Here is a 15,192-nt window from a genome sequence, read left to right as displayed (position 1 = left end):
CTGTACATCGGTTAAGATTGGTCACTATGTCTTCAGCAAAATCCAAATCCAAATAGAATCAGTTAGATCTGAATCTAATTAATATAATACCATGATCGTAAAGTATTTTTTTTTGCATGAAACATGAAGTAGTTCAGTTGGGTTGGGGTTGGATTGCAGCTGGCCAGCTTGGCATCCAATGAGCGAGTCTTGTTAAGGAACACAATAAACTGAATCTTACCAATCCTCCTGAAATTATATTTTTAGACTCCATGCAAGAGTGTCTGGAAAACCCTAATGCCATATCAGTATTAAGTGTTAATATACACGTGATGATAATGAATAGCAGTGGATATTCTTTATTCAATTACTTGTTTTTATGAGTAACTTGTTAATTTTTTCCCGAAACATTTTGTTGAGTGTTTGTTATGAGCGAACTATCTGTATTCTCATTACCCCCTGGAATGGATATTTGCTCCTGAAATGAAGTTGTCAACAAACACAAGAGAATGCCACTAAGGGCTACATGAGAGCACAAATACACAAAGACCTCTAATGGATCAACTACAATCTCACAATAGAGACAATCACCAAACACAAATCTCTCAAGAGACACTATAAAAAAATAGGATTTTATATACTATTCAAATATGCTTGAAAAAGCATAAAAATACAACACACTAGAGGGCTCTATTATAGAGCCAAAATGAGAGGCAGTCCAGCTAGCTGTTGGACTGCCTCCAACTGTCATTTGACTAAAAAATAGAAAAATAGTAAAATAGTAAAATAGTAAAAACAAAAAACATAAAATAAAAGGATAAAACTACTGTGCAATCCCTACTAGACTGTGCCTATTACAGCCAAGGAAATGACCAATATACCCCTGGATATATATATATATATATATATATATCATTACATATTTTAATAGCTCCTTCAGTCTTATTCTTTACAGTTTTCTTTCTTTAATGAGACTCCAGATCTCGACTGCAGCTGATACAAATTTCTTTTACAAACAGATTAATTTGGCCATCAGATAAGCCATGTTTCACTGATTTTGAAGAGTTTTTTTCACTATTGTAGAGCTTTAGATTGATTAAGTTTGTTCATGTGTGTGTGTGTACATGCATGCGTGTGATTGTGTGTGCGGATGTGTGTGTAGCATCTATATCTTATGACTTCCCTAATAAAGATTGGAATCTAGAAATATCACTCATCAGTTCAGGAATTTTTTCTATGCAGTGCTGCTGGTCCACATACCATAATTGATGGCAAGGAAATTGTGAACTTTGCGTCAGCCAATTATCTTGGACTAATCGGGCATGAAAAACTAACTGTGAGGAAAACATTGTATTTTCTTTTATAATGAAATTGTATTAAATCTTAGTTGAAAAGAATCATAACTCCAATTGTACTCCAGGAATCATGCACCGCTGCTTTGGAGAAGTATGGTGTTGGGTCCTGTGGACCTCGAGGTTTCTATGGGACAATAGGTATGTTATGCATTTATCTCAGTTTGTTAAGGAAATTTGTTTCAGAAAGGAAAAAATGGAAATTTCATTTGAAGACCACTTCTACTATTCGTGAGTTTTCATGCTTGCTTTCACCAGCTAGTGGTATTAGAATAATTATACAGAACTTATTTTATATGTATCTCTATTGTAATCAATTTACAATTTGCTTGCCTTTAGATACACACCTTGATTGTGAAGCCCGAATTGCAAACTTCTTGAGAACTCCTGATTCGATTTTGTATTCCTATGGGATTTCAGCTGCTTTCAGCACAATTCCAGCATTTTGCAAGAAAGGAGACCTTATCATTGTGTGAGTATGGATATTTTCACAATTAGCATGTTCATTGATTGTGGAATGATAAACTTCAATAATGAGCATGGTATGAATGTAGCTGTTTTTGTGACTAATAAATAGGGCTGGGAAATAAACTGAGCCTCTCATGGCTCGGCTCGTGTTCAGGTCATAAAGAGCTCGTTCAAACTTGTAAAATAGGCTCGGCAAGCTGAATATGAACAATAGGTACTCGGCTTGGCTTGACTCGTAGAAACTCATTAGGTAGTAAGAAATATATTTTAGATATATTTTAAACATATTTTACATGTATTTTTTTTTGTAATCCTATTTCTCCCAGCTCTGAAACAATGTATTTTTTCTATAAACAAGCCAGCTTGAACTCGACTTGTTTAACTCAGACTCATTATGTGCTCAAACTCGGCTTGGCTTGCCACAATAATGAGCCAAGCTTGAACACTTCAGGCTCAGTTCGTTCACTTGTTTACAAGCCCTACTACATAGCCTGAATATATATGCTGACTGAATGAAGGAGAAGTGGGGGAGGATTAAAATTTCTGTACTGTAAGTAGTAATTTTTGTTGGCATTAAAACAACAACAACAACTGTAACGCCCCAAAAATTCAGGACTTGTAACTTTTAGAATAGTTTAGAAAGCTTTGAAATCATACAATTATTAGAGTTTAAATAGTACTTCAGCGAAAAATAATATTTTTAAAACCACAAGTCAATGGACCTTGAGCGCATTATAGCGTAAACTTTCCTTTACCGAATTCCGCACAACTATCGAAATCAAATGGTTTTAAAATGCAATTTCAATGATGGCGAATTTGTTTGTTGAAACCAAGAAGAAGTTTACTAAAACAGTTTTAGTAACTCAAGGTTTAATAAAAAGAGAAATTTTGAAATACACTTTATACCAAATTTACCAACATGTCCTCAGGAGCGAAACGTCAGGGAAAGAGCTCTATCTTGATCTCATCACGCCATCGTGCCATCGTAGACTGTATTAGACTGTATTACCTATCCATAAAATGGGTCAGTTCTACTAAAAACTGGTAGGTGCACAAACAAGACAATATTGAACATAATTAAGCAGAATAATTTAATATGTCAAGTAGACAGACAATTTTATAGCAATTTAATTTCAACAGATTCATGGAGTAACTATCGTGAGCAAAATGCTAAAACTATTACAAGCATTTCACTGGCACAAGTAGGCTAATTATTATAAGCAAAGCACTGCATAAACAATTTAACTAGCAAAATACGATGCTACATCAACCACACACACAATTCCATGAGTATTGCAACCCGTTGCATGCTATAGCTTTCATACGTGCATAACTCAACGAATTGTGTGATCGGATTTAAATTATGTTTCGATATTAACTGGCCAAGTGGGTACGCACAAGGCACGACTCTAGAAACAACCTAGACTGATCCGGGGGTTTATTATGCTATGTATTTTAAGATAACCCGGATAGCTGACTGAGTCCGCACCTAAAGGAGACGGTCGGTGACCAAGAGAGAAATCCCAAAAGCAGCATAAACAATGGATGCATCCTGAACATGGAGAGTTACCACCTAGGATAATTATGGTAGTCCCTTTCCCCTAACTCCGATGACTGGGGAAACCGAGTCTTTTGCTCGTAACAGTCATTAATGGCTTGTCCATCGAAGTTTTTGTACCTTCCTGTCCTCTCTCCTGACAGGAGTCAGCGGTTCGAATGAGTACATCAGGGGTAGTTAACTGAAGACCCATTCTACATACTCTGGTCTTTCGACCCAACTCGAGTATCTTGCCTGTAAAAGTCGGAATTTTTTTTTTGATTAGATCCGGGTCGGATCCGGACCCGGATCCGACCTGGGTAAATCAGTCGGCTGCGTGCTTTTAAAAGCACGCAGCGACTGAGGGGGGGGGGGGGGTCTCGAAACCTCCTTCCCCCTCTCGTCTCTCGGTCTCCCTCACCGCCTCTCGATCTCTCTCGCTCCTCTGCGTTGCCGAGCACCGCCACCGTCGTCGGCGACCCTTTCCCCCCTCCGGCAAACTCCTTCCAGCGAGCCAGCTGACGACCTACCCCTCACCGTCTCTGCACTCTCTCCCTTCGCCGCCGCTGCCGCCGGCGACATTCAGGTACACTTTCCCCCCTTTCTTCTCTTCTTCGTTTCCCCTTCTCCCCCTCTCCTTTTCCTTTCTTTTCATCGGTAGGGGGCTCCGCCCCCTGTCACTTACTGTGTCGGCAGGGGGCTCCGCTCCCCCTTGTTAAATTATGTATCTAATCACTTAATGTAATATATATATTTTATATATATAAGGTAATACATATACATATATTAATATATATATATATATATATATATATATGTATCTACTTATTATATATATAAAATATATATTTCTATTTTGTTTAGCCGTAGGGGTAGTTTAGTCTTTTCCTCTATTTTACGCACATTCACTTTATGAATGTGTTTGTAATTTATTTTAATTTTCTTTTTCTTTTATTTTTGTACCTAAAGGTACCTTGGGGGGCCCACTCAAATAGACGTTGGGCCCCTCCAACGGTCACATTTGTGACCGTTGGAGGGGCTCCAACGTCTATGAGTGGAGCCCCTCCAAGGCTCCTTTTGTGTGGTTATAAATAGGGGCTCTCCCCTTAGTGTTCTCTCATGGCTTTGAGTCAAAGCCCAAGTGCTCAATAAATTGATTCCATTATTTTATGCCTTTGTGCATTTGTGAGTTATTTGTGAGTTGTGCTTTTGTGCACAAGTGTTCTAAAGTGTTCTTATTGTGTATTCGTGCCGGGTTTATTATCAAGAATATTAAGGTCTTGATCTAAGTATCTTGTTGAAGATACTTTCACATGGTATCAGAGCCTCGTTGAAGGAGGAGGATCGTGCATATCGCCACTTGTGGAGTACCTCGAAAATCGTGCCCTCAAGTTGGTGAAGTTTTGGAGTAAATCATCTACTTTGGGCAATATTTTAGAAGCAACTTTTGTCAAGAAAAGTTTGAAAATCCTTTAAGATACGCATTATTTTCTATCGTTTTTCCTCTCTAATGGGTGAAAAAGACTCCCACTTCTCCCTTGGGTTTAAACTTAGTGGTTCGAACTACCATGTTTGGGCCGGCAATATGGAAGCCCATATCAAAGGGAAAGGCCTTTGGGGATACGTTCAAGGTTCCATATCGGAACCCGAACCCAAACTTTCTATCATAGAGAAAGGTGATATTAAGATTCTTGAAGGTGAAGATAGACAAAAGGCCCTAGAAGCATATTCAAAAAAGCATGATGAGTGAGAAATGAAGAACTTCAAAATATTATCTTGGATTTTTTCATCCGTTGAAACCAAGATCAATGCCAACATCATTAAGTTTAAAAGAGCCTCCGAAGCTTGGTTGTACCTTGAAAAAATGTATACTTCAAGGGACTTATCTCACAAGTATTATCTCCAAAAGAAAACTTTGACTCTTCAACAAAACGATTTGTCCATTCGGGAATATTTTGCCGAACTATCATCTATTTGGGACGAGCTTGCTATGCTCGAACCAAAATGGAGCGGAGAAGCTATTGAATTAAGACACAAGCAACTAGAGGAAGATCGATTCTTTAACTTTTTAAATGGTCTTAGACCCGAATTTGAGCAAATTCGGTCCTCTCTCCTATCCGCTTTCACATCTCCCTCTATTGAAGATGTCATCACCAAGCTAAGTGGTGAGGAAACACGTATGAGGATTAGTAAAAATAACCCAAGTATCCTTGCTACACCGTCTCAAAGTGATTATGAAGTGGTTAATGCTGTGTCAAGACCCAGAAATAATTTGAAAACCTACAAACCACCTCATTTCAAAAATCAAGGGCAAGGAGGAAATGATCTAGCAAATTAACTTGGCATTTTTGTAAAGAACCGGGGCATATCAAACCCCTTTGTCCCAAATGGAAGAAATTTCTTGCCGCGGCTTTAGCATCCCAATCAGAGGAACGACCTTCGTCATCAAATGAATCTCTTTCGCTTCAACAAATTATAGATGTTCTTCAACCTATTCTCAAAGGAGGCATTTCTGGAGCCGCTATTGTTAGAAAGTGACTTGAAATACATTGGGTTCAATAATGAACCCATACTTATGCACGCGAAGTGCAAATATACCCATTAAAGGGAAACAACATAAGCACATAATGTGCTAACACATAAAACCCATAAAAAGGGAAAAATATGACATAAAGTCATAAGTTGCATATCATTGAAGAATAATGGAGAAGGGGTAAAAACCCCATTACAATGGAGCATAAGCTCCCTCTAGGATACAAAAATACAAAGGGGAGAGCCCCTATTTATAAGCATAAGAAGGAGCCACAAAGGGGGCTCCCAAGAGAGTCGTTGGGAGCCCCCAACGGTCACATATGTGACCGTTGGAGGCTCCCCAACGACTCTTTGGGGAGCCTCCCTATGTGGCGCAAAAGCCAAAAAATAAAAAGGGAAAAAGAAGAAAAATAAAGAAGAAAAATAAAAATAAAAATAAAAATTACAAGCATTATTCCAAAATGGAATATGCGTAAAACAGGAATTTACAGAAATACCCTTTTGGGTGAAATAAAGTATATATATTTATATTCATATATATATATGTATATATCTATATATATCTATATATATCTATATATATATGAATATAAATATATACAAGATTACAAATGTCGATAATACACATATTTTAACATCCCCCCTCAAACTTTGCGGGGAAAAACCCGAAAGTTTGGAAAAACATTTCTTCAAAACAGAGGGAAGTCTTGAAACATAGTTCAATTCTTCAAAAAATCTTTAAGGAAAAAGCTCCATCTTCATGACAGTTGAGCTAGGTCTTCAAATCCAATTCACCATCGATCGAATCCATGATGTACCTAATGTTCCACATCTTAGCGATCCGGTAGAAAAACAACAAAGAAACAAGTAAAACATATCTTTGCACTTTTACTCAAATGGAACATTTCTAACTAGCATAATTATGGATGACACATGTTAGAAGTTATGCAAATTATGCAGAAATGACACCAAAGTTTCAAAATCATACATCATGTTAAAACAAAATGAGCGGAAGCAAATTATGCAGAAATAAATTGCAAGAATGCATAATGCATTCATAAGGTCCAACGTTGGACAAATATAACCCCATAATGGGGAATAACAAAATAGTCCACTAAGGGACACCACAATAAGCCTACGAAGAGGCATGATATACATAAACATTATTGAATGAAGGCCCAAAAAGGCCATAAAGAGCATATGCATATACTTATCATGAAATGAATTAATACTCAAAGAACTCATTAATGAACATGCTTCAAACATGTAATGAAGTGCCAAACAAGAGAAACAAAGTCTCCAAACATACTTTAGGCAAAATAAACCCAAGAGTTCACAAGGTTTTAAAATCATTTATGAAAGACATACTTAATACACATTTTGCATATAAGGGTGGCAAAAACCATAAGCACTTAATATATAGATTAAATGCTAAGAAATCAACTTGATATGCATATCAAAAATATGATTTGCTTGAAAAACACAAGTCATGAATGAAATTTTGCAAATTTCAACAATAGTTTATCCATTACAAACATCTTCCTCATTAGTCCTCCAAAACCCATAAATCAAGTGTATAAGCTACTAGATCAAGAATATAAAGCCATTAAAGGCCAAAGACACACACAAAGGTGTGTAAAAGAACCTCTTGTCTACATATAATAATACTTGAAATAAGTGCATCTACGACAAGAACAAGAGAATACATGCCAACATGGACTAAAAAATATCTCTTGTCTACGTAAAAAATACACTTAAAACCAAGTATGTTCAGCTACTAGAACAAGAGTAATAAGCCAACCATGGGCTAAAACATAATACATCTCTTGTCTACATATGATAGCACTTGAAATGAGTGAAATAAGCCAACCATGGGCATACATCTTAAGCGACTAGAACAAGGACACAAACGCCAACATAGGCTAAAAATCACACACCATGGTGTGAATCAACGTGTCTTGTCTACATATAAAAACACTCAAGACAAGTGTGTTCAGCTACTAGACCAAGAGAGCAAAAGCCAACAAAGGGCTAAAAACACACGAAGGTGTAATAAAATTCTTGTCTACATATGATGACACTTAGATAATGGGCATAAAAGGAAAAGACTTTTGAGGCAATAAACTTGTAATGAAAATAAACCTTGAATAAAACAATACTCCTTTTAAAATGAATTCTCATAACAATAACATGCATGTAAAAAATATCTTCAACAAGATACTATAATCGATAAAATAAAATTCTTGAGAACAAATGTGTGAACATACACACACCAAGAACACTTAGAATACTTGTGCAAAATCACAAGAACACAAAATCATAAATGTGCAAATGCACTCATAAGATTCATAAACAAGAAAAGGTTGGGCAATAATCCCAAAACCCTTGATTTAATATACCTTAAAACTTTTAAGGTTTTAAAACACCATATGTCCATCACATTTACATAGAAGCATCCATAATATCAATGGCCACAAGAGAAAAAATGAGTGACACACTCATAATTAGAGATCATACAACAAATCATTTTAGAGTCCCAAGGTGCCTATAACTCACCTCAACAACCATCTATAATATGGAAGGTGGACAAACTAAAATGATATAACACGAGGTGCCCATAACTCACCTCAACAAACATCTCTAATATAATAATAAGGCCAAATAGAAGATGCATTAAATAACATGTGATGGACAAATATAAATGCCACAAAAAGGCAATAAACACTTTAAGGAATAAAGAAAAGAGGACCGATTAAAAAATTGAATCAAAAGGTCTAATAATCAATAATGTGCTTTATAACAACAATTTTGCATAAACACAAATTATGCTTAATCTTCAAACAAGTCATTTATACCAAAAAGGACTTATTAAGCAATAAACACAACAACATAAAGAATTCATCAAGACAATCAAGCTTTAATCAAAGAAATTATAAGAACCGTAATGGTTCACAAAGAAGGCTTTAACACAATACTCAAGGAATGAATATTTAAAACACTTGAAAATTTATAAATTTGGGATTAAATCCCATACAACAATTTTAAAAAACCTTTGATTGTGATGAGATATGCGGAAACATTCAAAGTGCTAAAAGCACTTACAATGATTTAAAAAGGACTCAATATCTAAATTCATTATATTTTTCACAAAAATAAATGTGCATAAAGGATCCATAATGTAAACATGTCTACGAAGAGACAATACACATGTGAGCACAAAAGGCTTTATGAAAGATGTGCACGAAGGCACTCATACAATACTTGAACAAATACACACCAAGGTGTAAACAAACATGCACTAAGGCATGTATTTCATAAAAAAGAGGGAATGCATACAAGCACAAATATTTGAGAAACAAATGTGCACAAAACACAAAAATACACAAAAGTGAGCAAGTATGCACTTTATAAAAAGAGCAATGCTTGAAATTCTCAAAATTTAACAATTGCAATTGAGGACAAAGAAAACCATATTATGGTCAATGTAGGCATTTTTTTTAAAAGATATTATTAAGAGGTTTCGAAACCTTATGAAAAATACAAACCAACAAGTTTATAAAGATGAAAAATGAAATCATTTATACCAAAAGGATGCAAAAGATGAACTATGCACTCTATGTAGTGTGAGAAATTACTTTTAAAAATTCTTTCCTAATGGTTTATCATAAACATTTTTTCAAAAAAGAAACATTGAAAAACTTTTAGGAGTTCTTATAAGTTATCATTAACAAGAACTACTTTAGGATTCAACAAAGATTTTTAGATGTGATAGATTTTCATATAAGGATTATATCAAATTTTTCAAAAAATGCACTAAAATTTATAATCAAAAGCGGAACTCAAATCAAATATGGGTTCATATGAGAGTTAAGAAATTTTGAGCAAAGATCATTACTTTAACAAGAAATCATATATATAATTTTAAAAATTAACTTATAGGTCAATCATGAGATAGTTATGTAAGAATTTTAAATCTCACATAATTGAAGGCAATTTTAAAAAAACATAAATTGCTATTATATGCGATGAGTAGTTCGATAAACACAATTCTTAGAGGGATATAATTTTAAAATATACGAGCACACGAAATGTGAAAAGACATAATTCAACTATCATAACCATTAAACGAACAAACTATATGCAAGAAACATATTTTCAAATGCATAATATTTTAAGAAAAGGGATACATACCGGATAACTTCAAAGCAAAAAGGAAGAGCAATGAATACTTCACCATTTCTTGAGCGACACGCTTTCCGTTGCACCAAAGGACAACCCCATCGTGACCTTGCTCTGATACCATGTTAGAAAGTGACTTGAAATACATTGGGTTCAATAATGAACCCATACTTATGCACGTGAAGTGCAAATATACCCATTAAAGGGAAACAACATAAGCACATAATGTGCTAACACATAAAACCCATAAAAAGGGAAAAATATGACATAAAGTCATAAGTTGCATATCATTGAAGAATAATGGAGAAGGGGTAAAAACCCCATTACAATGGAGCATAAGCTCCCTCTAGGATACAAAAATACAAAGGGGAGAGCCCCTATTTATAAGCATAAGAAGGAGCCACAAAGGGGGCTCCCAAGAGAGTCGTTGGGAGCCCCCAACGGTCACATATGTGACCGTTGGAGGCTCCCCAACGACTCTTTGGGGAGCCTCCCTATGTGGCGCAAAAGCCAAAAAATAAAAAAGGGAAAAAGAAGAAAAATAAAGAAGAAAAATAAAAATAAAAATAAAAATTACAAGCATTATTCCAAAATGGAATATGCGTAAAACAGGAATTTACAGAAATACCCTTTTGGGTGAAATAAAGTATATATATTTATATTCATATATATATATATAGATATATATATATACATATATATATATATATGTATATATCTATATATATCTATATATATATGAATATAAATATATACGAGATTACAAATGTCGATAATACACATATTTTAACAGCTATGTCATCCTCATTCTCTCTCGGTAAGACATCTTGGCTCCTTGATTCCGGTGCTTCATTTCATATGACTCCAAGTCCTTGCTTTCTTTCTGATTATTCTAAAAATTTTCTTCCATCTTTTGTCTCAACGGCGGATGGAACACCTCTTGAAATTAAAGGAATGGGCAATTTTGAAAAAACAAGACTTCTTTATCCCAAAAATTCGTCTTATACCAAAACTAAACTTAAACTTACTTTCCGTTTCTCAACTCTCGGACTATGGTTGCGATATAAAGTTTTCTTCTGATAAATGTTGGATACAGGATCGCCAGTCCGAGAAGTTGATTGGGGAAGGCTCTAGGAGAGGAGACCTCTACTATGTTGATTTTCTTAAAATTCCCAAGAATCAATTTTGTAATGTTGCTCAAAACAAAGATATTCATGTATGGCATAAGAGATTGGGTCATCCCAACATTGTTAAAATATCTTATTTGCCTTTTATTAAGCATCTTTGTAATGAAAATTTTGTTTGTAATGAATGTATTCTTGGAAAAATGAGAAGTCTTCCTTTTCCTCAAAGATCTATGTTTACAACAAAACCTTTTAAAATTGTTCACTCCGATGTATGGGGTCCGACTCCAGTGATATCTAAGGGAGGTTTCTCATACTATGTTATCTTTGTGGACGATTTTACTAGGTTTAGTTGGATATATTTTCTTAAACATAAACATGAAGTTTTTTCAACTTTTAAAACATTTCATATGATGGTTTTAAATCAATTCAATGGAAATTTAAAAATTCTTAGAACCGATTCGGGTGGCGAATATCTTTCCAATGAATTCAAAAATTATCTTGAAAATTATGGAATTCTCCATCAAAAGTCTTGTCCTAAAACCCCCCAACAAAATGGGTTGGCAGAACGAAAACATAGGCACATTATTGAAACAACACGAACTTTGCTCATTTCACAAAATATTCCGAAAAAACTTTGGGCTGAGGCAGCCCTTACATCTGTCTATCTCATAAATAGACTTTCATCTAAAAACTTGAACAAGATTTCCCCATTTGAAAAGTTATACGAAAAAGAACCTGATTACAGCAGGTTAAGGGTTTTTGGATGCAAATGTTTTGTCCTTACTGATAAAAATGACAAACTCTCTCCCAAGGCCCTTCCTTGTGCCTTTCTTGGTTATTCTGAAACTCAAAAAGGCTTTCGCTGTTATGATATTAAAAGTGATAAACTATATGTTTCTAGAAATGTAAGCTTCTTGGAAAATATTAGTGGTTTCGAAAAACTTGAAACTAATGACGAGAATATTGACTATTCTTTTCTGTTTAATTTATTGACTGATGATGATGATACTAGTGATGATGAATCAAATCAAAATAACTTAAGTAATAATGAAACCCATTCTGAGTCCTCAACACTTCATCAACATATCAGTGAAAAACCACATAGAGATCCCATAACCTACTCTCATAGAGATAGGAATACTTTCAGAAGTGCCCTCGAAAGATATGATAATGAGACTACTCCTTTGAGTGATGAAAATCTTCGTAGGACCGAAAGACTAAGAAGACCCCCTTCTAGGTTCATCTCATATGAGTCCTTTTCGCCTAAATATAGAGCCTGTCTAAGCGCCATTCACTCTTACATAGAACATAGGAACTTCGAGGAAGCACAAAAATGTCTGGAATGGATAGTCGCTATGAATAATGAACTTGAAGCTCTAAAGAAAGCAAAGACATGGGAGTTTCAAGACCTCCCTAAAGACAAGAAAGCAATAGGATGTAGATGAGTATTTAAGGTCAAGACTAAGAGTGATGGGTCTCTTGAGAGATATAAGGTCCGCTTAGTTGCTAAAGGATATGGTCAAAAATATGGGATTGATTATGAGGAGACCTTTGCCCCGGTAGCTCGGATGGTCACCGTCCGATGTCTTATAACTGTTGCCTCAATCAATAAATGGAACATCTATCAGATGGATGTTAAGAATGCCTTTTTAAACGGAGATCTAAATGAAGAAGTATATATGGATGCTCCTCCTGGAATGGAGTCTCCTAAAGGAAAAGTGCTTCGCCTTCAGAAAACACTTTATGGTTTAAAACAAGCTCCCAAGGCTTGGTATGATAGGTTTAACTCTGTAATGTTAGATAATGGTTTTTCATCCTGCTTTACTGATACTGCTTTGTTTGTTAGAAAATCTAATACAGGGATTGTTATTCTACTACTATATGTGGATGATATGCTTATAACTGGGAGCGATTCTAAAAGGATTAAAAGCATAAAATCCATTTTAAAGGATAAGTTTGAAATGTCTGACTTGGGTTTCTTAACTTATTTTCTGGGTATTGAGGTAGCTTACTCTCATAGAGGATATTTTTTGTCTCAAACTAAGCTGGCATATGAGATTATTGACAGGTCAGGTATTACGGATGATAAAATTTGTGAAACTCCTGCTGTAGTAGGAGCTAAAATGAAGATTGATGATGGTGTTCCTCTCTTCGATCCTACTCCCTACAGGCAACTAGTAGGATCGTTGATGTACCTAAGTATCACCAGACCAAATATCTCACATGCGGTGCATACGGCAAGTCAGTTTCAGCATGCACCAACTTTTGTTCACATGGGTGCTATCTTACATGTCGTAAGATATCTAAAGCACACTATTAATAAGGGAGTTTTTTTGTCTTCCTCTTCTGAGTTAAAATTAATTGCTTATACTGACTCTGATTGGGGAGGTGACCCAAATAACCGTCACTCCACCACTGGATTTTGTGTTTTCTTAGGAGACTCATTAATCTCATGGAGATGCAAGAAACAACAAAAGGTGTCTCTATCATCAACTGAAGCCGAATATCGTGCCATGGCGACTACTATCATGAAAATTGTTTGGATTCATCAGTTGCTGGAAGACATGGGGATCACTATTGAAGGACCTACCAAGCTTTGCTGTGACAACAAAAGTGCGATTTATATCGCTAAAAATCATACTTTTCATGAGCGGACCAAACACATAGAGATGGATTGTCATTATGTTCGGGAGGCGTACCTCAAAGGAATCATTGACCTTCCATATGTCACGTCCAAATATCAATTGGCGGATTTCTTCACCAAAGCCTTGTGTGATCCGCGTTTCAACTTTCTTCTTAGCAAACTCTTGGTCATCCCCCCCTAAGTTTGAGGGGGGGTGTTAAATTATGTACCTAATCACTTAATGTAATATATATATTTTATATATAAGGTAATACATATACATATATTAATATATATGTATATGTATCTACTTATTATATATATAAAATATATATTTCTATTTTGTTTAGCCGTAGGGGTAGTTTAGTCTTTTCCTCTATTTTACGCACATTCACTTTATGAATGTGTTTGTAATTTATTTTAGTTTTCTTTTTCTTTTATTTTTGTACCTAAAGGTACCTTGGGGGGCCCACTCAAATAGACGTTGGGCCCCTCCAACGGTCACATTTGTGACCGTTGGAGGGGCTCCAACGTCTATGAGTGGAGCCCTCCAAGGCTCCTTTTGTGTGGTTATAAATAGGGGCTCTCCCCTTAGTGTTCTCTCATGGCTTTGAGTCAAAGCTCAAGTGCTCAATAAATTGATTCCATTATTTTTATGCCTTTGTGCATTTGTGAGTTATGCTTTTGTGCACAAGTGTTCTAAAGTGTTCTTATTGTGTATTCGTGCCGGGTTTATTATCAAGAATATTAAGGTCTTGATCTAAGTATCTTGTTGAAGATACTTTCACACCCCTGTCCCTCTTGTTTTGCCGGCAGGGAGCGGAGCTCCCTATGTCGGCCTATCTTTTCGGTAGGGGCTTCTGCCCCCCTGCCTTTTGTGGTTTTCTCGGCAGGGTCTGAGCCCCTGCCTCTTCGTGGTTCTTTCGGCAGGGGAGGGTCGAGCCCTCCCTACTACCTATGACGACAGGGGAGGGTCGATCCCTCCCTGCTGCCTCTTTGGGTCAAGGAGGGGTCGAGCCCCCTTCCTGCACCCTTGTCTTCTTCTCCTCTCAGTCGACAGGGAGGGGCTGCGCCCCTTTCCCTTTGCTAGCTGATATCCGGAAAAGGGCGTAACCCCTTACCTTTGTTTCCCATTAGTCAGGGAAGGGGCCCGGCCCCCTCCCTATTCTCTCTCTTCTCTTTTGACAGGGAGGGCCGCGACCTCCCTCCTTGCTCTCTCTTGCTGGCCGATCGGAGGGCACCAGCCTTTCGGCACCCTCCGCTAGGTGAGGTCAGGGAAGGGGCTTAACCCCCCTTCCCTTCTCTTTTTCTCCTTTTGACCCGCCGACAGGGGCTATGCCCCTATTAACACCTTTTCCAGCGGACTGGCAGAGGCGACGCCCCTCTGCCGCCACC

The 15,192-nt window shown here is 36.4% G+C and overlaps 1 protein-coding gene across 5 annotated transcripts in view; it reads left to right on the top strand.

The window, feature by feature from the left end:
• The window catches only part of LOC149840081 (long chain base biosynthesis protein 1b-like), a 39,658-nt gene that overhangs the window by 9,386 nt on the left and 15,080 nt on the right, over window positions 1-15,192 (top strand). For all 5 annotated transcript variants that reach the window (XR_016431385.1, XM_090003026.1, XM_090003028.1 and 2 more), the window contains 3 exons: window positions 1,222-1,315; window positions 1,400-1,472; window positions 1,671-1,803. Coding sequence is in view for 4 of the 5 variants with exons in the window: in XM_090003026.1 (XP_089859152.1) it covers window positions 1,222-1,315; window positions 1,400-1,472; window positions 1,671-1,803 (300 nt within the window). In the remaining variant the exon portion in view is untranslated. The remainder of the gene's footprint in view (window positions 1-1,221; window positions 1,316-1,399; window positions 1,473-1,670; window positions 1,804-15,192) is intronic.

Source organism: Nuphar pumila, chromosome 4 (assembly GCF_984573655.1).
Source record: "Nuphar pumila chromosome 4, dmNupPumi1.hap1.1, whole genome shotgun sequence".
Lineage (NCBI taxonomy): Eukaryota > Viridiplantae > Streptophyta > Magnoliopsida > Nymphaeales > Nymphaeaceae > Nuphar > Nuphar pumila.
Note: the sequence above shows the minus strand (reverse complement) of the source record. Positions and strands in the feature narration are given on the sequence as shown.